Below are 23,580 nucleotides of genomic sequence, written 5' to 3' on the forward strand. Positions count from 1 at the left end.
TATTGCTCATTATTGTGCTTCAGGAAACATTCTATTCAGATAGCTAAAAGAGTTGTAATGTGTTAAGAGATTTGTAATATTTGTTATAGCTGTAGTAAGTTGAACTTTTTACATGTAAGTACTTAGAATTCAGAACATGCATTTCATAAGCTAAATACTAGTAATTATGATAGGAATTGTAATGTGTGTTCTTAACTCTTCTCAAGATGTGCATGTAATTTGCTGGATTCATGATGTGTTTAAATTTGGTAATAATTTCAAGAAGAGTGTTTTGAAGGTTGTACATAAAAGATTTTTTATAATTCTAGGACTGAAATTTCTAGTGGGTACTTGCTGGAAGCAGTTCCTTTTTCTGTTGATTTAATGCTGTCAACATCTGTGTAAGTCAAAGTTCTGACTGTTGTTGATGCAGTGCAGATTGTGTGTCACATTCACTATAATTTTCCATTTTCCCCTCTTTTGTCTTCTAGAGGGCATCACACACTCATAGAGCACCTATTCAGAGGACAGAAGTTGTTTTTTAGGACAAACACAGGTTTAAATAACATGCAAAATAGAGACCCTCCTAAGAGAAGGAGAGATTAAGCTATGCATAAGTGATAGATATAAAGCAGAAGCAAAAAAGAACCAGTGCAAGTATCAGCTGTAATAAACCATATAAACAAGGAATCTCCCAATGAAGGGGAAATTATTTTAAAAAAATATTTGACTTTTCACCCCCATATGTTCACTGATTGACAGAATAGAAATACTTGGATCATTATATACTACATAGGTGAAACCAAGGTAAGCTAAAGAGACAGCAATATAATGAAATGTACTTTGATTCACCCACAAGCTAATCTGTAAGATGTTCTGTAATAGGTATCGATCAGAAAATCACATATGTTGTTGAATGGAAAAGTTCATGAGATGGAATCTGAAAATCACTGTCAAGGTGTGCACAGGTACCTTACAATAGACAAAACAGATCAGTTCATTAATGTGGAAGGATTTGTTTTCTGCTATTTTCTCAACACTAACTATGCAAATTTGGTCAATTTGATTGATCTTATAACCACTGAATAAAACAACAACAAAATTTAAATAAATTTGAATTACTTTTTTCTTTCTAGAATGACTTTAAATTACAACCTGCAACTACATTTGTTTATCCTAAAGAGCTTTAAACTTGGAACAGTACACATCTATTTATACTTTAATTTAATTGTTTTATTGCCCTTTGAACCATATCTAACTACTATTCATATCATTATAAGCTGTAACTCAGTTGCGGAACATGGAGCTCATGTTACGCTATCAAATTACATTATGTATGAGCAACTCCAAGCTGCTGACTTGTATGCTTTGTGAAACATTTTTATTATATTATTATTTATTTAACCTCATCTGAACTTGTATACCTGAGAAGATCCCTATTTTAACATTTTAGTTACTTTTATAAAAATAAATAAAAAATGAACATTATACATAAGCAATAAAGTACACATTCTGGTCTTCTTTTCTTACTATTGATTGTCGATGACACTTATAAGTACCTTTTTTTATACTAATTGTAGTTACGTACTAAATAATTTTTATTTAATTAAATAATGTACCAAAGAACATGGAATAATAATATCCAGAAAAATCAGATATTTTCTCTAACTATCATAATTTTTTGGTCTTCTAACTGTGCGATAAAACTGTTACAAATTCATCTAAGGTAGTTGTTATCTTTTCTGTGGGAATGAAGCTTGTACTTACTGAGAAACTGACAATTCTCTGTTTAGAAAACAATTTAATATATCATCTGATAGATGAAAATCTTAGCTTTTTATTCATTATACATAATATAATATTAAGCATAAGTTAAAACTACTAAGAAATCTTAAAAGAGAGAAGGATGGGACAGGTTGGTGTGGCAAGAAGGAGTCTGATTTCTATTTGATGACTCAGTAACCAAACAAGACTGAAGGCTATAAAAATTATGGTTTGTCTGAGCAATGACAATTTTATAATTTACATTAAATTTCATACTTATTGGAGACATAGTGAATAAAGTAAGAGAAAATATGTAACATTTCTTGCACTAGGGAAAATTTTGGATTTTTTAAAATATTGCCTTATAAAATTAAGAACTTAAAACTTGTATACTATTAATATAGTGATTATTAATCCACAGTTTTATGTTATACTAATTAATATAACATAAATAAAGTCATTTAATTAAATTCTGAATGTAAGCTACTAAAACCTCATGACATGCACAGAAAGGATAGTTGGAGAGAGAGGGTTAAAGGATCCATTGCTGGAGAATCTGAGTGGAACTGAAGACGAGTAATGTGGAAAAAAAATGGTTGTCTGCCATTTTAGAGAAATGTGTTAGGAGATGAGGAAGGCATTGCACAACCATTAAAAATCTGAAGGGTGAGACACCTATTCTGTAGGAAAAAGCCAATGATATCTCTATAAAGATAATCCACAAGAATGTTCATAACACGTTGCATGATAGACTCTGAGATAGGTATGATGTGAATGGTGCCAAAACAAGGCATAGGCTACAGAATTGAATTTTTTCCTGATTATTGATACACACCATCATTGTTAGAAAGTGTGTTTGAACTAAAACACAGTGGTTGTGTAACAAGTGTAGGAACTTTTCAATGTGTTTGAACTAAAACACGGTGGTTGTGTAACAAGTGTAGGAACTTTTCAATGTGTTTGAACTAAAACACAGTGGTGGTGTAACTAGTGTTTGAACTTTTCAGAAGCATGTTAAACTGCTCAAAGATCTAAAAAATAGTCACATTCTTATTCCTAATGAAACCAGGAATCTAAAACACTATGTTAAAACCAGCACCCTATACATCAAGAAAGGCAGCTCTTAAATCATGTAGACCTATATCAAGGGGAAGAGAAGTGGAAACTGCAGTAATAAGCAGTCAATAAAACCAAAATTAAAGATAATCAACAGTAGTGGTAGCAAGGGAAATTCCCTAAGAAGATAATGTGTTTGAAGGTAAATGCCATTGAAGAACAAAATTCCATTGGAGGTGTCATGCGAGTGTATCTCAAGGGAATGACTTTGTGACATGAAGTCATCTTCCCAAAAGCGAAAAAGGATGTCTTTGATAGTAAGTGTGCAGAAAACAGAAGAATATGAACATAAGACTCCAAGACTTGTAGTAAGAGCTGGTTTAGGTGTTCCTTGAATTCTGTTGATCAAAAATCCCAGATATGTCAAATACTGTGTTGATACTGAATGAGATGTGGAATTGTGGATGAGCTACCTCATAGATGTAGTCAGCTGGATGGTCAACTGAGCGTGTGTAAGAGACTGAATGGGAATAAGTAATAATAGCTGACATCAATGAAAAGTAAACAGGGGAGGATGAGGGATTGAAAAATAAAAAATTGAGAAGATAACAGCAAGATTAGATTAGTGGAAGCTTCTACACAAATGTGTAGCTAATAGATCTTGATCATAGTGGTGAGAGTGAATAAGTTTGAGAAAAAGGTTGCTTTACTGTTTTTCTCTCTCTTGTATCATCATAAGAAAAGGGTAGGTAGGTTGAGCAGGCAATTCGTAAATAATGGCCTTGAATAACTTTAGTCAGTGATGAACAACAGTGCCACCACAGTGAAATAATTCTTGATGACGAGAAACCCACTTGAAATAAAAATGTATCTCAGAACAGCTGGTATGGGTATTAACACTTTTATTGATAAGGAGAGAAGAACATTTTGACCCTCCTAGATCATCTTTTTAACCTGAAGATGACCTAGGAAGGTCGAAACGTTGTTCTCTCCTTATCAATAAAAGTGTTAATACCCATACCAGCCATTCTGAGATACAGTGCCACCACAGGATCTACCTGAACTCTAGAAACAGACTATGTAAGTAAAACTTCCAAAGCAGATATAGTGAGTGAAGTTCACAGCAAAGTTGTCAATAAGAAAATCTGTATTATGGTGAGAAAGAAGATTTTATGTGAGATATGCTGACATGAGCAGTGAGTCGTGAAAGGTGAAGAGTGGAGAATGATTGGTAAGTTGATGCATGCTCTGCATTGTGTCAAGCACGTTTAGAATTTTGGTTGTTGGTTGTTGACACCAAAGAAACCTAGCTTTCAGTATATCACAGACATACTTTATTTGAAATTTACTTTAATGTAAACATTAATGTATTTAGTTAGCCTGATAGAATGTACAATTTTTAATTTAAACCTAACGATATAATTCTGTGTTGTAATGTAACTTTCAATCAACTTAGTAGTGTATGTTGTAAGAAACAATTCCAAACTATGACTTAAACGTTTGGTCAAAATAAATTGATTTCTGTAGTTATTTATATAAGTATGGGCAGTTGCTTATGCTGGAAATAATATAAGAAGCACAATAAACCTTGACAAAATGGTGTTTAGTTTTGGATGTATCCTCATAACTCTAAGACATAGTTTTCAAAGAAATTTGTAGTATGTTTTGATAGGGTTGTTACAGTTTACTGTGTTGTGGTTTATTTTTTATTTATAAAAGTATTAATATTATTTCCCAAGTTTCTTAATAATTAATTAGTACACAGAAAAAAAGTGTGCTTCAAATATTAACTAAAGAAAAAATATTCACAACTATGATCCAAAGAAGTAACATTACTGTATTGTAGAATATATGCAGTTTGAATTTAATAACTTTGGTATTAAGGACTTTAAGAGGAAGGTGTTAGTTTAAATGAACGTTTTTCCCAGATTTTGATAGAAAAGAAGTAATGAACCATGTTTATATTGAGTGAAAACAGTTTTGGTTTCTAATTTATGTAAATTTATCTTTATATGTAGGTCTAAACTACTTAAGGAGAATTTATATGAAGTATATATAAACCTAATAACCTATGACAGTCAGCACCCACTAGTTCCTCTCAAATCTCTGAGATCACATTTAACTGAAGCAATTACAACTTTTCCATCTAACTCTCAGTTTTTAGCAGGCTTGGTAAATATGGAGACAAACTCACTGGTGACAGGAAGACTGAGAAGGTAGGAAGAAACATTTAAAAATTATTTGTTTCTTGACAGAATGATGGAACAAAATTGTTTTATAAAGATACCTTACCATGAAATAGATCCTTGTTAATATAAAAGTAAGACTGTTTTTTTATAAACTTGTGCAACAGGATTTCAGAAATGTTGTGTTTTTTTTTTTTAAGTTTCCTATCACTTTGATAGAGGGCCTTTCTTTTTTTGGTCCTACTTTCTTTTCAACCACCTGATTGCAACTTCATTTTCTCCAGCTAACACTTATCTTTTTTGTGCTACTTCAGACAATAAATTCATAAAAAAATGATAGAAAAATAGAGTGAAGAGGGTGACATTCCAGACGTTTTCTATCTTTTGTCTTCTCCTGTGTTTTTTATAACAGGCAGTTGCTGTCCCTTCCAGTTTACTTCTCATGAATACTCTGCCTAAACAGTCTATAAAAGAATAGGAAAAAAGTTTCAGGTCCATACATTTCTCTTCAGGCATTTCTTTTCAAGTGAATCGGCAGCAACGAGAGACCTCTTATATGTCCTTGGAGCTAATGGATGGTGTGTAACAGGTTTTGGAGATATTAAATTACTACAATGTTATTGAATGATGGTGAACCATGGCATGACATCTTCATTGCTGATGTTTTTAGTTATGATGTTACCACTATCATGGATGAGGTGGTTGGTTCCTTCTGCTCACTTGTAAATTCCAGATCACACATTACTCTGTTTTATTGCCTTTTGTGGCATCTACACTGCTTGTTGACAATTTTTGCTAGCTCTTCTACAACTTTCCCTTCTGGCTCTTATCCCATCATTGAGGAGCAGGAAGCTCATTCTTTTCTTTTTGTTATGCTCATAATTCAGGTTTATGACTTTGTCTTTTTTTTCTTGTGTATTGTAATGACTCTGATTATTTTATTTTGTGAGCGTCCTTCTGGCCTACCTCCATGTTCATATTTTGCTATAGGCTAGAAAGATACCTTCTACATCAGTGTTTCAACTTGATGGGTTCATTGTTTACTTCTCCAAATAAAGTGGATACAATAGACCAGTAAGATAAATACAGTATGTTACATACTGTGATTTCCTCATTTGTTTACAGTTTATTCAGCAGAACAAATTAGACAAAGTCATATCCAGAAAACTTGCATATAGTGATGGATTATTGAAGATAATTGTGCCCAGTAATGTTTTTGTAGTATTTGTGGAGTCATAAAACCAAATTAAAAACCAAATTATTACATACAGTTTGCATTATTATGAGTAAATGTAACAATAATTTGGTTAACTATCTGTTCTTGCATTACAGTTAATTAATATTAACTTTTTATCAGAGCCTGTTAAGTTATTTTAAAAAAATATAAGTTCTCTGTTAAGAGACTAGTTATTTTGTTGTATACAAGTTTCTTTCAAGTAAAGAGATCATGAAAGCTTCTTGGAGGGCTTCTTATTATTTTTTTTAACTTTATAACTATTATGCATTTTTTAAATAGTACCTTGGTAAAATTACATGGAAGGTTTTGGTTTATGTCATCTAAAATTTATTTGCATCCTTAAATGTTTGTTAAAGTTTCCATATCAATATTGCTATGGTCAGAAAAAGCATTTTCTATTGTGTAATAGGTTTTTCAATGACATATTGAAGTTCCCAGACAAGACTTCACCAATAATGTGGATGTTTGCAGTGTATGCAGAACACAAGAGGCAAGATAAAATCTCTAAGGAAATTGAAACAACATGCAATGATAAGAACCCATCAGGTTAGCATGTTTCTATGGTTATCTTTTATTTTATCACAATAAAAGTTTTTCTTTTAACTACCATCTTATTTTAATATTAGGATGTTCACAAACTGCTGTTCTAAAGAAAACAGAGAAAAGCCACAAATAGTATTTGTTTTACAATTAAGGACACATTTTACATGAAAATAAAGTACTTGTGAAAACATTCTTGCCAGAGGTCATGGAAATGTAGATACTTCTCTGTTATGTGGTAGATGCATCTCTTTTAGTAGACTGGCTTCTTGAAGAACTAACAGATAGTTTACACACTTTACTGATTTTCAGAAGTATGTTGTCATATATTTGTAATTTCTAGCTTCAAATGTAAGCAAAGTGGATTTTAAAACTTGGGAAATAAAAACCTAAGACTTTCATCCATAAAAAATCTGTCAGTCTATTTGCCTTTGCTTTCGTGTAAAATTAATAGTACTGTTGCAGTTTTATTAAAGAGCATAATTACTCTCTTGATATTTTTTAAATTTAAAAATAATTCTTGTATGTATATATTTAAAACAAAAAGAAGATTGTTCTGTAGATATTCAGTTCACAAATATTCTCTTTGTTATTAGTGATCCATGTGTTGTAAAATATCTGCCATTGATACTCACAAGATACTCAGTATTTCTTCGTTTAGTTTTTTAACTAAGATATTCAATGAAGTGTGATTTCTCAAACTGTACCAGAAGTGTGATAATTATTGAGGTGTAGTGCTTAGAAGTTTATATTAATCTACGCTAAAGTAAGTCAAGTTTCTTTAAATTATAGGATCCATAGTGCCTTCAGTTCCAGACTGTGGGGTTACATGGAGAATAAGATCTCTGTTTGAAAGGGCACTTGATGAATCACCTTCCCGTCATTGTGTTGGGTTGTGGAGGTGGTACTTAAAGTTTGAGGTAAATTGGTGTACTACATCTCTGTAATTGTTTTTACACTTTTATAATTATTTCTTAAGATACAGTTTTGATCCATGCTTTCTGTATAGTTAATTGATTATTAATATTATTATCTGTACATTTTTTACCTAACAAAAAGTGGTTTCACAGAAAAATTTCACTAATTGATGTTTGATTGCCACAGTTGCCAAGAATAAAAAGCTGTGTTTATGAAAAATTGTTTAAATTGTGTTGTATAGAGGTATGTAGTGTAGTTAAAATATTAAATTATTCTGGTGTAGTAATATTTTCAGTGGTATAGAGCTTGACAATTATGAACAAGATGACAAAAATGTTATCTGTAGTTCTAATATGTTACATTAAAATTTTGTTATAGTTGGTTTAAGGCCTCAAGCTGCAGGATAGTAATGTCATACAGCCCACGACTGAGGTTTTGGAAGATTTGTTTCCTGTCTGACATATATTTTGTTACAAATTAAGCCTTAAATTAGTTCCCTGGTTGTTTTTGAGAAATTAAACATGACATATTTTGTTACACTTTTTGAGAAGTAAAACTAGTTATATTATTTTGAGAAGTAAAACTAGTTATATTATTTTGAGAAGTAAAACTAGTTATATTATTTTTTACTTGCCAGTGCTCTCTAATAAAATGTTACAATAGATAAAATGTAGATAGTAGTTTCTTTGATCATAAATTCTAAAAGGATTTTTTTCTGATTCAATTTTATAAATCTAAGGTAAACAGAAATAATTCTTGGCCTTTGTAGTCGATATTATTATTTCTAATTTTGTGTGTTTTCGATAGCTTGTGATTTTCTGTTGCTCAGTCACTCTAATTTCTTTCATGTGATAACACACAATATTACCATTGTTAAGCCAGTTTTTAATTGTTGTATGTTATCTTTTTGGTTATCAATTTGTATTTGCATGTGACAGTGTAAGGCAAAATGTTGTTTTTTTAAATGTGATTTCAAACTTACAATCTGCTCTGGAGAGTATAAAAACTGTTTTTTTTTTTGGTTGAAGTGGTTCTACTTAAGTCTGGCACTGGACTTTATTTTTGGAATGCAAACCATGTAATGGTGCTTGAAACTTGAGCTGGTTGCAAAATTACAACATTTACATGTAAAATGATTTCATAACAGTGTTTTGATATGTCAAGAGAAGCAGTGAAAAAGTATTCTTCAGGTTACTTTCTATTATATGACTTTAGTAAAGTACAAAACATGATTCTGAGATTGACATATAACAAGGTTATATCAGCAATTTAACTGTATTGCATTTTGTTTGGAAGACATCATTAGTAACAAAATGTGAAAATGCTTGTATTTTGAAATCCGTAATTCTCGGTTGATTAATCATGGTTCTTACAAAGATTCTTTTAAAGTATGATATATGCTAAGTTCTACCCCTCATTTAAATTAACTCTCTATTTTTTATAGGTAGAACAACAAAACTGTACGAGAACAGAAGTAATTTTTTATCGAGCTTTGCAGCAGTGCCCATGGGCCAAGGTACTGTTATAGTGTGTCTTGTTTTTTTGGTCACAACAAAATTTTAATGGCGAATAATTTAAAAATTGGAAGAAAAAGTAATGTTTGTTCAATTCAAAATCTTTTTTTCTCTTTTTCTCTCTGTTGGGCATGGTTTCCATAAATAATTTTTTTTAGTATTCTCTCTTTAATTTGAATTCCTGCCAATTTTCCTTTTTCTCCACTTGAAGCTGACCTTTTTTTTTCTAACAACTAAAGTGTCTTCTTGGATTTATAACATTTACAGAAAAATACTAAACCTAATCTCAGGTATGGAATCTCATCAGTATTAAGCTAATTGGAAAAGTAACCATACTCTTAAGTTGTAATTATATTGTGCATGTCCACCATGAGTTAGGTTAATCCATTAAAGAACTCACTAGACTATATTATTCACTTTAGATTTAGCCCAGGTGCATTATATAAATCAAAATTACAAAACAGTGTTGAGTAATCACTTTTATTTGCATAGAAATTAGAATTTTGTGTCGTTCTAGATAAAAATCGGCTTCAAGTGGAAGATTCTGAGTTTTCCACCCAAACTACTTTTTCATCTTGAGGTATTTGAAAGTAAGAGTTCAAATGAACTTCAACCATGTTCAACATTTTGAGTATAATGTAGTTTTGTGGAAGCTTTTGTTTGGAAAATCATCAATTTCAGTCATGTTCATCATAACAAGTAACATTTACCAAACAAGCAACTTGGTATGTTTACCCACCCACCAGTAAACCTTCTGAAAACTCTCCAACTTAAACTTACCAAGTCATAAAAAAGATCTATTTCTCTTTTCTAAGCTGTAAAAATAGAATAAGTAGTAGTAAGTAAAAATAGTCAAACATAAATTTATTTTTACTTATGGAAGTATTTATCTATATTTGGGTAGTTTATTTTGCTCTGGGAAAATACAGTGCAAGTCTTCTCTCATATGTTAATTAGAAATTATTAATGTGTCATAGTAGATTCAGTGGTTTAATAAAAAAATTAACAGCTTCTTTATTTTATGAAGTGATTTTAGTAAATAATATAAAGTATTATTTGTGAAAGTAATAAAATCTGTGTGATCTTTGAACTCTGGTAGATTTGCTCTGTACTGTACAAATACCTCATCCAACATTGTAAAGATACAAATCTTGTAATAATATTAATTGTAACTAAAATTGAATAGCTTCAAATGTCATTTTATTAGTTTTTTTCTCATATGTTCTACCTCCACTGAGATCTTTCTTCCAAGTTGTTTTTGACCATAAATTCATTATCTCAATATCTTTATTTTTGAGTATGTCATATTCATCTGCATCTTCCACAGAATGGATTTTCTATCCTTTATTAGTTTAATAAGTATCCAGATGGCTGGGTTATCCATTGATTGATGGCTTCAAAGTGTTTATAGTTTGAGATCCAGCTTCACTGACAGTGAATATCAAGAATAGTAGTTTATTAACAATAACAAGAAGGAGAGAGGTAACAGATAAAGAAGGTTGGAAATCTTATTTTTAGCATTTGCCTGTTAGTGTTGTGCTGACATTATTTTTATTCACTTCACTACTCCATCTCCCAATTCTGGTACTCTTGCTTTGAAATCAATTTATTTTTGTGTTACAGCACTGGACATTTAAAAATGAGTATATATCTACAGTGTCATAACAACATGTTTCAACTTACTGAAGTTTAAGCCATCATCAGAAAGTGTTTGACTTATAATAAAAGTATCTACACTTCAATGTTCTGATGTTTATACTAGCTACTTGTATATACTATAATGTTTTATATGTTAAAAGTGCTACCTTTTATTAAAAACATATTTTTTAAGAACTCCAGTTTGTCAGTACTGTATTTAAAAATTACATCAGTAATGATCAAACCCTTGTGTACAGTTCTTGTGAGAGTCATGTTCTTATCATGAGGAGACACATGCTTTTATTTGAAATTGTGTTCTGTGATAAAGCAATAGTTGTTGTGAGTACCATATGGAAAATCCAAAGTTTGAAGTACTTCAAGGATTTTTGTTTGTTGTGCTGTTTGCTAGATGGCACCACATATAAACTTCAATGAATGCTGAGAAGATTGAATCATATTTCAGCAGGACAGATAGCACCATTGTTTTTATTATTTTGGGCACTTACATAGATTGTTTGTTTTTTGAAATATTGTGCAAAGTTATATGAGAACTATCTGCACTAGCTGTCCTTAATTTTGCATTGAAAGACTAAAGGGAAGACAGCTAGTCATCACCATCCATCATTATCTTTTGGGCTGCTATTTTACCAATGAATAGTGGGATTGACCATAACATTATAATGCCCCCACGGCTTAAAGGGCGAGCATGTTTGATGTGACAGAGATTCTAACCTGCGACTCTCAGATTACAAGTTGAGCGCCCTAACCACCTGACCATGCTGGGCCATGTACATAGCTAGATGGATATATAGAGAGCCACACCATTCCTCCATTATAGTAGCATTTAATAATTTGTACATGAAGTCAGTAAAATGTTAGATAAGTAAAGGATAGATGTTAAACTTGTAGACATTATTTAATATAAAGGGACAGACCATTTAATCTTCTTAATATCAAAGTTTTCTTCAAATATTTTATATATTTTTATCCTTACACTGTTAGTAACACAAGTTAAGATGTTTCACTTTAACAGTCATATGAACAAAAATATTTTCTGCAATGTGGCACCCCATTATAATGTGGCTGTAGATCAACTAGTCATTTCACTGAAACTAGTTTTATGGTACTTTACAGGGAGTAAATTTGGCTGTATCAAAACTGTCAAATATTTAGTAATTATATTAGAAAATAATCAAATGTGGCTCACGTTGGATAAGGTATTATGATAGTTGATAGATATAAATGAAAGTAAACTTCATGTTAACCATTCTGAAAGGCTTATGATAACCTGATGTCTTCAGTACAGTTTTGATAAAAACTTGTATAATTAGGTTTTTGTTGTTTTTTTTACAATGAGCTCATGTGACCAAAGGTTATATTTGGCTCAAACCTAATATCATTGATATACAGATGTTAGAATGTAGTAGTTACCTACATATCAGATCAAGCTTTTAGTTTCCAACTAAGCTTCTTTTGGTTGTTATTAATGGCTTAAAATATTTGTTATGTAACTTTTCTATTTTCACCAATTAAAAAATAAAGAATGAATACAATGTAAATAATTCAAGTGAGGGGGAAAGAGAAAGAGCTTTTGAGAAAGCTTGTAAGTTATACAGATGTATGAGTGGTCTGTCAGTCAGTGGTTCTTGTTGGTCCTAACATCTGAAATCATCTTAACAAGACATAAATGTTCATTAAACATTCAATATGTAAAAATATGGTCGAGAAAAGTATTAAATTTTAATCAAAACTAAGCTTCACTGTACTTAGAAGTTTTTGTTGCTTTGTTTCTTTGTGTGCTTATTTCATTGTTACAGCTTATTTTACTATTTTGTTCTGGCTAATCATCTGTGTACTTCAGCTAGATAGCCTTGGTCGTGAACAAGATAGTTAATTGTTTTATTGCAGTAAATAGTGTATCATTTGTATTTAGCTTTCTATAAATATCAAAAAATGTCTAATGGTCAAACAGGTGAAAATTATTGCTTCACAAACTTTGGAAGTTGTAACAGTGGTGGTTTTATTCTCTTATTGCCTGCAGCCTATTTTTGTTTCTCAAATGAACTGTTTTCATTATGTCTTGTATCTTTAGCAAGAGACAAATGAAAATCCTGCTGTCATTTTGCCCTCAGTTTGTCAGTTTTAACCACAATATTAGGTATCAGGGTGTATGCAGTTTGTACAAGTGCTCCATATAACTGGAATGGAAAAATTGGGGCTTATTGGGAAGAAGATATGGGTTGTATGTACATAAGAGTGTTGAAAAAACACAATTAATGTTAAAGAAGAGGTTAAAGAGGAGGGATAATGGTTAGTATGTGCAAAGCTTTAGTGAAATTATAAAAGTAAAACCTAGATCTGTTATACTGTCAAAACATTTTCATTATGTGTATTATACATATATGTATATTTCATACTTTAGGATCTATATATGGATGGTATTGCATATTTTCCAAATAAATTGGATGAAATACATGACATAATGATCGAGAAGGAAATAAGAGTACGCACACCACTAGAGGAAATTGAAATGTTACAGGAACATCATGGGAAAAGTAAAGATGAAGCCAAACAACAACCTGCTGAGGATGTGTAGGATTTTGACATTTTTTCTACTTCACCTAAACTTATCATCCTTCAAGTAATGTGTATAAAATATCTGAATGAATGAAAGTTGAAATAAATAATTAAACATCTTAAATGTACATTATGTTTGATGTATATGTGTGTTATAAATACATATTATATAGACCAAAATTACATACAGGAGTTGGTGGCATTAGGGAAATGGCCATGTTAATATGACATGTAGGAACTGTTGGCATTAGGTAAATAGTCGTGTTAATACTATTTTTAAAAATGTTGAGAACATCTGTACAATATTTGTGTGGGGGATAATTATGTATATATTTTGTATATATTGTGCTTGTTGTAAAATGTAATGATGAATAAACTGGTCTGTCAAACTTTAGTTTTTGGAAATTTTCATGTTAGTTCCTCTGGCATTAGAGTATGTTTTTTCCTAAAATTAAAGAAACATAAGACTGTGTTTATTGTGCATTAGCCATAATGAAAAAGACTTCCCTTTTCTAAAGAAAAAATAATTTTTCATTTTCACACCAGGATAGTGTTTAATCACACTCATTATTTGTAATTAATAAATGACCTAGTGCTGAGCTATTTTAACATTGTGGTTTTTACTTAACATAGTTCTAAAAGTGAGAACAGCTATAAGACGAGGTACACTATCATAGAATCTCACTACAGTGTAACTGTAGTGATAATCTGAGGTGCACGTAATAGGGGTAAATTACAAGACAACAACAATAACAGCTGCTTTTGAGGAATTTGTATAAGAATATGATTAAGTTGAACTTAACCTGAAAGGAAGATACTGACAAAGTTATTTTACTTTCAAACAACTAAAACTTTATTTGTGGTATCATAAACTACCAGCTATAAATTATGATTTCTGCAGGACACTTAAGTTTATATTGTTTTATCTTCTCACTGTAAAATGACAGTAAGGTAGGATGCACAACATCAGAACTTCACATTATAATACAAAATGACCAATAAGAAGTGGGAGAGCTGGAAAGTAACATTTGTTTGGGATTATTTTGTTTCATACTATCTCGTAAATCCTACATTTCCAAACCTCACATGTCAATAGAGCAGTCTTATTTTAACAGAAGAATGAAACCACGACTTGTAATATTCCAGTCCTCCTACAAGACCACGAGTTACTTAAAGCCTGTTCAACAACTTACCAATATAGATGTCACAAGAGAAGATACTTACTGTCCTTGGACTGACATTCAGTCATGTAATGCATATCACAATAAGATTAGCACAAGTGAATGTTCTATATATTTTGTTCATCTTGTACTAAAATTTGGAAACATTTATCTGGATACACCAGAATAACAGTTTATTCAGTTTGTATATTACACTATGTAACACAAATTTTGTTCCTGGATAGTATGTGTATTTTTTAATTGCTTATGTTATAAAAGTACAGAAAATGGTCATTATTCCCTTCAAACTTTGCTTTTGTGACCTGGATAATGAAACCTAGAAATTAACCTATTTTCTATGTAAAAATGGGCAAATTTGCATATTTTCATTTACATAAGGTCTGAATAAAACGACATATGAATCAAGATTTACATGTATTTATACTAAAGTTATACAAAAATAAACAGAAATGTTTAGAAGTGAGTAGTTTTTCGAGATTTGTGACTGTAAGTAAATTACTTTCATGTATCAGCCCCTCCCATCATGTTTGTGTTCTACGCTCCCAGGTCATAAAAGCAAAGTTTGAAGAGAAAAACAGGTCTTTTCCATTTACTTTAGGCATAAGCAATTGGGAAATAACACTTTCTGCTCAGGAACAAGACAAGTAAAAATTGTGTTACATAGTGTTATTAAAGGCTTACAACCATGACATTCATTTGTCATAGCTACACCATTCCTTACTTTACAATCATTCTCTATCTGACTTTTAATTTTAAAAGACAAACTTGAATTTTTAAATCCACAACCATATTCGATGATTATTGATAGTGTATAAATTGATTGAATAATCTCAAGGTTCTTTATGACAATATGTACTAGAACAGTGAAGTTTTAAATATTGCAACTTTGGTTCTGTTTATATGTTTAAGATGGTTTAATATTTTCCATGCAACATGCATAGAAGATCATCTTAGGACATTAATAATTAAATTTACATATATAGTTGCATGCATTTACTATGGATTTAGTTGTTGTGTTGAGAGCTCTAAGAATATATAAAGAAAAGTAGTTTTTCATCTAATTGCTATTCAAATATAAGTTTTCATAAGTTCTTTATTTTTACTGTCACATCTTTACTTGAGTTTTTAACTTTTAATTCTGCACATCTCCATCTTTTGTACAGGATGTACAGACACTTACATTTAACTGTTGAACATTTTGCAAGTTATTTTGATATCCACGTGATAAGATTTTACACCATTGTTTGACTTAGCAGGGCTTCATTTCCAATAAGGAAGAAGAGAAAACTGCTAGAATGCTGTATATTGGTAACAGATTTGGTCAGAAATGGATGCTTCTTCGAAACTTAAGGGACAAATATTTCAAAGCTAACGTTTCAACATCATTTGCTTTTGTTATGAGTTAATAGTAACTGTAATAATATAAAACATTACATTCATATTATACTTATACCATAGAAGTACAATTGTAGAGAGTACATCCTGAGAAAATATTATGTAAGGATTAGTTCGGATTTGCACATTGTGATTCAGAACTACTTAGAATAATGGGAACAGCAATAGATCTCTTTATTCAAGATAAAATGATAACTGTGCAGTATTCGGACACCTTTGTCAGTAAAAATATGTTTTTTCCCCCTTTATGTGGTGTATATTAAACAGTAACGTTCACTGAAAGACACTTATGAATTGCAGTTTCAAAAATAAACTCAGCACATTTTTTACTGATCGTAAGTAAATACAGAGTATGAATGTTCTTTTAAAACATGGTCAAAGCCAATTACTACAGTATTTACCTAATATGTGGTCTACCACACTAAAATATTTTTAGCCAACTGCTAACATCTGTAGTTCAAATGTCTACTATAATATCTCTGTCTGGGGCTAAAAAATCCAATGTAATTGATGTAAAAAGAAACTTACTTAGAATAAATCAAGTGGAACAGAACCTTCTACAACACCAAACTGTTTAAAGACTGCTGTATACGAGGTCTGTTCGAGTTTGACTGTGTGGGTATTTGGGTATTGATGTTGTTAAATACCCAGGAGGGTCAGGTACATTTGACCTCTTCCTCCCTCCCGAACGATTATAGCGTCTGTCTTTAGGGTTTTTTTTTTTGTTTTTGTTTTTTTTTAAAGCTTTGGGCCAGAGTAAAAGTATAACATCATACTCAGGTCCATTTCAGGGCTCAGTCCATGCATGGACGAACAAGGAGTTTTTTTTGTTTTTTTTTTCTCCATTTAATTTTTTTTTTTTTTGTATTTTCATATATATATATTTTTTTGTATTTTTTCTCCTTTTTTTCGATTGAGAGAATGCTACTACTACTTGTAGTAACACAAACACTCACACAGAAAAGAAAGTAATAATAATTATTATTATTCAATACTTGAATAATAATTCAAAAAGAGAAGAAAATAAAAATAATAATAATGATTAAAAAAAGAAAATAATAATTATAAAAATAAAAAGAAACAAGGACTAAGTGTCTAGTGCATTGTGGCCAGCTTGTGTTACATTTCTTAAATATATGTTAAAAGGGGAGAGGTATTTAGTACCATTTACATCATGTACGTGATATCTGTCGAGATCACACATTAAGTCATTTTTGTGCCAATTCTTATTGAAATATTTTAGAGAATTATGCAAGAGTCTTTCAGCTATTGTATCTATGTTTGCATACTTGTGCATGAATGTACGAGGTCTGTTCAAAAAATACGCGGGCTGTTTGAATTGCGCGGCTCCAGTTGGTTCCAGGAGAATCCGCTTGGTGTCGCTAGGTTCGCACAGATCAGCTGATTACGATGCCATTTCCCGATTGCAGATATCTTCATTTGTGTATGAGCTACGCGGTTTTAAGTGAAGTGCGATTTTTTTCGTTTGGCGGATTTCAGAATGAATGACCTGAAGGAGCAACGACTTGCTGTGAAATTTTGTGTTAAACTTGGAAAATCTGCGACTGAAACTTTTGCTATGCTTAACACGGCTTACGGTGATGTTGCTATGAAGGGTACGGCATGTTTCAAGTGGCATGAACGTTTTAAGGATGGTCGACAGTCCATTGAAGATGATGAGCGTCCTGAACGTCCTTCCACGTCAACTGACGACCCACACGTCGACAAAATCAACACCCTGGTGCGGGCAAATCGACGTCTGATTGTCAGGGAGCTTGCTGAAGAGTGTGGGATATCAGTTGGATCTTGTTACGAGATTTTGACCGAAAAATTGAAGATGCACCGCGTTGCTGCGAAATTTGTGCCTCAGAACTCGTGAGTTTTTGGCCAAACACTCGATCACTGTTCTTCCCCACCCCAACCCCCCCTTCTCATCTGACCTTGCTCCTTGCGATTTTTTCTTGTTCCCCAAACTCAAAAGACCCTTGAAAGGAAGAAGATTTGAGACGATTCCCGAGATTAAGGCAAATGCGACGAAGGAGCTGTAGGACATTACAAAAGAAGCGTACCAGGACTGTTTCAACAAGTGGAAACACCATTGGGATAAGTGTGTGCGTTGGGGAGGAGAGTGCTTTGAAAGGGTCCCAGACCTGTAACTTCTAAATAAAGTACATTTTGTTTTATGACGTCAGTCCGCGTATTTTTTGAAGAGCCCTCATACACCTGAAGATGTGGTCTTGAGTGTAAGTGAAACAAAAACTTGCACATACATTCACAAAAGAAATATCAGTGTTCATGTAAAAATCTTCTGTGTCTACCTTAAAATGAACATTAGTGCTTAGAATGCAAATATTGTGAACATCTTTCAGCTTATGACTGTATTAGAATTATTAATGATTACTAATAGTTATACTGTCTGAAAAATGTTATATTTCCTCTTCTACAATATGAAACATAGCATGAAAGTGTCATTGTCCAAGCAACCCGTAATTGAAGTAGCAATTCTACCATGGTAACAGGATCTATATATTCCTGACTAACTAATAGTAACCAGTGGGCCGGGCATGGCCAAGCGTGTTAAGGCGTGCGACACGTAATCTGAGGGTTGCGGGTTCACATCCCCTTCGCGCCAAACATGCTTGCCCTTTCAGCCGTGGGGGCGTTATAATGTGACGGTAAATCCCACTATTCGTTGATAAAAGAGTAGCCCAAGAGTTGGCGGTGGGTGATGATGACTAGCTGCCTTCTCTCTAGTCTTATATTGCTAAATTAGGAACGGCTAGCACAGATAGCCCTCGAGTAGCTTTGTGCGAAATTCAAAAACAAACAAACAAACAAGTAACCAGTGAAATATTAGGTATAGTATTGTTATCTCAATACTATTTCGATATCTCTGAAGTACATATCAAAGAAACGTCAGCTTAGAACCACTAATATTGACTCTTCCAACAATTTGTTCTATATGACCATATGTGGACAGTATTATTATAGAAGTGGTCTCTTTCCGAGCTAAAATATTCTTAACAGCCAAAGAGTACTACATAGTTTTACCCATAACATCCTTTGATAAATCTGTGTATGATTATTGTCACATGATCTGATAGTGCTATGTTTTTTTTTTTTTTAATTTCCCCGTTTAAACATTATAGATCATCTATGTACATAACTAAATCCTTATGTTGACCACCATCTCACACTTTGAATTCAGCCCTTTGGGTAGCTCAATATCCCATGGAGTCAGACCCTCAGAGCAGGTCAATAATAACCCTGTGCCAATCAGTGAGTTGCTCATCATCCAAATACTTGATATAATTTTGGTACATCAAGATCAGACTTAGGTGTTGTGGCACCTACTCTTTGACTATGGCTGTTACAATAATCACTTGCTCAAAATGCTTAAATAAATGACACTCTGCAGTATTCCTGAAGGCTAAAGGGGTATGTTATTTCAACTGACTACCATTGGACAACACCAGTAAATATAAATGCATGTGTTTGGCTTTCCAGCCATAAGTAACAGAGACGCCAATGAAATTAACAGCAGTAGTTTCTCTTCGTGTCTAGAGGCTTCAACAAACACAACAACTTCTGATGGATTTCATCTTCCAGAGGCATTCCAAATTTTTTATCTGTTTATAAGTGATTCCTTCAATAAGACATGGGACTAGACTGTGCTGATTAATAGCAATATTGGAACCCTATAGAGAATGCCTCGCTTGGCACAGGACATAAAAGTGGTTCATCACAGACTCCTCAGTTACGTAGTAGGTTCTGGGTTAAAACATAATTCCTTGGTTCTGAGGTCAGAAAAATAATGTTAGACAAGGTCATTGAATGGGTGGCAAAAAATCTCATATGCAAGAGAAAAATTATCTTTAGTTGTACAACATACACAGATGTTGACTCATTATAGTTCCTGCTTCCTTCATTTCTACTATAAGCCATTCTCCTTGGTGGAGAATACTTTGAACTAAAAATGAAATTAATTTCACAATATTAAAAGAGTACAAACATAAAAACTCACCTGACTTGCAAACAAACTTCCATTCATAACACTATTTACCTGACTCGATAATTTAGTCTGTAGTATAAAATGTACTCATTTCAATTAATTGACTAAACTGTGAATAAATCAAAATCGACTCCCCCCCCTAAAGAAAGACTAACAGTTGTTTCACTTTATTCACAGTAACGTAAACTACAGAGTATCGCCTGTGATATCTCGAAAGATAGTGAGTATATTGATCTAACTTCTGGCTGGCTACAGGGGGAATAAAAGATAGGAAGCACAGCACTTCCATTTCACTTCGCTCTCAAACTCTCAGGACTATCATTAAGGGAAAACACACACGTAATTAGATCTGCATCATAGATAGCAAAGGAAAGCAAGGACCTCCAACATCGTTATTTCCTCATGTAACCTTTATGCTAGCCTAGTTATTGAAGACCAGTTAGATAACGTAGGTATGTCCAGTTCTTAGGCTGATATTCAACCATACATGACAAAGGTTTAGCACAAGACAAGACTGGGCACCCAGTTACTGTAATTTTAAAGAAAAAATGTGTTTATACTTGGAAAAAGAAACATTCAGTTTTTAAGTTTTGAAATTGTTGAAACTGCGATGTTTGCGTATTACATACACACTGTGCATTTTGCTCTGTAACGTCATGTCAAGTTAGTTTACATCAGCAAATCCAGTAGGTACATACACACACATTGATGATAACTGAACAATCAAAGATGCTTAAAGTTTTTTGAATTTCGTTTATTTGTTTTGGACACCCGTGCAAAGTTACACAAGGGCTATCTACATTAACAGTCCATAATTTTGAACCAAAAGACTAAAGAAAAGGTAGACAGTCAACAGCACACACTGCCAACTTCTGAATTACTTTAATCGAATAGTTGACTTTGACAATTATTCTTAAAAGGGCATGGCTAGGTGTCATAGAACTGGGCTAGCAATTTGCACATCCCATTACCAAACATGTTTACTCTTTCATCCATGGGAAAGTTATAATGTGCCGTCCAATCCCATTATATGATTAGATAAAGCCATGTGTTAGTAATAGGTGGTCTATCACTTTTAAATAAAAAAATAAATTAAACGAACAGGAACTGTGAAAAAAATCCATAGCTCAAAAGTAAAAAACAAAATTTTCTGTCATCGAGACATGAAACATGGACCTTCGCATCTATTATATGGCCCCGGGCACTCTAAGTAAACTCTTTTCCCTCCATATATAAATGATTTATTTTGATGTCATAACTGTTGTATGAAATCTTTTACGTTGTAATCAGTAATTCACGTTTGTTTTTTGTATAATATTGACTAGTATTTCATAGCATTATTTCTCTTTATACATATGTATTAAGTACTTATAATTACACCCTGTTAAGTGCCTCCCGATAGTACAGCGGTATGTCTCCGGATTTATAAAACTAAAATCAGGGGTTTGATTTCCCCTCGGTGGGCTGCGCAGGTATCTCTTTGTGGCTTTGCTATACGAAAAACGTAACGTATGCACTGTTAAGTAATTTTATCTTATTTTTTTCCTCCTTTTTTGAGGAGGGGCTATTTGCAAGAATGGTTCTCACACTCAAGCTTCTCTGTTCTCGCAGTTACATAAAAAATGACCGTAGCATAATTAAACTCAACAGAATCTGTATTTACACCCCATGAAACCCAAATCTGCGTCAAAATTAAATCATAAGATTGCAGGAGGACGTTATTAATACAATCATACAAACCTCACAGTGGGACGAATAAAACATTTAAACAAAATAAAACTATATGCAATCGAAAAAGGATGGTAAAGCCATTTGAATGATGGCTGTGCATCCCATTGAATATATATCTAAATATCATGATTACACCCGTCACACTGGGTGTTCAAGTACTATAAATATCATCTGTGTGTTATGTTAAAAATATATAGGTTAGACTATTCACATCAGTAAACCCTAAATATAAACTTAAATTTTTTAGATACTCCAGAATATTCAATTTTTCCATCATAGTAGCATGCACTTAATGTAACCCTATGGTCTGGAATGGCCAGATGGGTTAGGGTGTTCGATTCGTAATCTGAGGGTTGCGGGTTCGAATCCCCGTCGCATTAAACATGCTTGCCTTTTCAGCCGTGGGGGCGTTATAATGTAACGATCAATCCCACTATTCGTTGGTAAAAGAATAACCCAAGAGTTGGCAATGGGTGGTGATGACTAGCTGCCTTCCCTCCAGTCTTACACTGCTAAATTAGGGACGGCTAGCGCAGATAGCCCTTGAGTAGTTCTGCGCGAAATTCAGAAACAAACAAACAATGTAGTCCCAATAATGGGATGAAAGAAGTTAAAGCAACCATTGCTCTTAGATACAGTGCTATAGGTTTTATTTATATATCAGATATTTCAACTTAACGTGATAGTTTTTATGGCCATTTAGTTAATTGAAATGGTACAATAATAATAATATATATACATAAACAAGAAAGTTATGTTACCAGTTCTGTGTCTGTATATTTATGTGTATACGTATGTTTATTTGTGTAGTGTGATTATAGTGTCTCTAGAATATTAAAAAAAATTGAGACGTTTAGAAGTAGCAGTTAGTATTATGCACTTGCAAAAATCTCCAAATACAGACCATAGTGACTAAGAAAAAAAAAAGTCATTTAAAACCGACAGTATCTGAGATCGAAATGTATATATTTCTTTGAGGAATTAGGTTTACTTTACTTTTCTAAACTTTGGTCAGAAATAAGGTAACTGAATCTATCAGACCAATAGAAAACGTTAAATAACTTATGAAGCATAATTTTATCTCTTCAAGGGAATCAGTAGTTTGTAAGGCTTTCTATTCATTTATTGGCTAAAAATAAAGGTCAAGTTTATAGTAAAGAAATCACCCAACTAAAAGTGTAGCAGTTACAACTGTTTGATTTTTCATTTCTATAATTAGAAGACAAAATATCTTTATTCAGGAGTGTATATGTATGTATATTTAGTTTCATGCAGTTTTTCTTCTCTTAATGTTATTGCTAAAACGACGTAATTAACTATAAACTTATTTCAGTCCTCAACTCAGCCCATTTAAAGAGCTTATACTCACTTATACAAGCTTCTGCATCACTTTTTCCCTAAAATGTAAGCCATATCCAAGCGCAGACTTGGTGTGGAGGCTATTATTAGTTAGTATGAACTGGGCGATAATCCCCTCATGAATATGTATAATGACAATGATCGCTGACGTAAATTAAGTGGGATAAGGGATAGTACACTAGAACGATGGCCTAACGTCACTGTGTGATATAGACAATCATTTCTGCCTTCATGTTGTGAAGAATTAATTATCTTGCCTTTCTTATCTCCAACAGCTAATTCTCAACAGTATATAGAAGCACGTTAGTCAAAGTTCACGAATCTGAACGTTATCTGACACTTGTGTTTGATTGATTTCTTTGCTTGACGTGAGTACTCGTTTTTCTTCAAGCAAATATTTCAGAATCTGCTGCAAACTGATGAAAATTTATCGACTTTTTCTTCAGAATGATGCATACATTTGGTTTTTCTTAACTGTCCATACATTGCGTAA

At 32.5% G+C, this 23,580-nt stretch overlaps 1 protein-coding gene across 5 annotated transcripts in view; it reads left to right on the forward strand.

Annotated features, from left to right (window-relative positions):
* Positions 1-13,803, forward strand: part of LOC143231003 (nuclear exosome regulator NRDE2) — a 36,203-nt gene extending 22,400 nt beyond the window's left edge. For 2 of the 5 annotated variants that reach the window (XM_076465424.1, XM_076465427.1), the window contains exons 7-12: positions 309-380; positions 4,818-5,015; positions 6,632-6,768; positions 7,555-7,682; positions 9,125-9,196; positions 13,255-13,803. In XM_076465424.1, the coding sequence (XP_076321539.1) occupies positions 309-380; positions 4,818-5,015; positions 6,632-6,768; positions 7,555-7,682; positions 9,125-9,196; positions 13,255-13,428 (781 nt within the window). In that variant the 3' untranslated portion in view covers positions 13,429-13,803. Of the gene's footprint in view, positions 1-308; positions 381-470; positions 727-4,817; positions 5,016-6,631; positions 6,769-7,554; positions 7,683-9,124; positions 9,197-13,254 lie in introns of those variants that run through there. The other 3 variants (XM_076465428.1, XM_076465425.1, XM_076465429.1) reach the window with 3 other exon arrangements.
* Positions 13,804-23,580: the final 9,777 nt, after the last annotated feature.

The sequence above is a fragment of the Tachypleus tridentatus genome, chromosome 10 (genome assembly GCF_004210375.1).
Source record: "Tachypleus tridentatus isolate NWPU-2018 chromosome 10, ASM421037v1, whole genome shotgun sequence".
Lineage (NCBI taxonomy): Eukaryota > Metazoa > Arthropoda > Merostomata > Xiphosura > Limulidae > Tachypleus > Tachypleus tridentatus.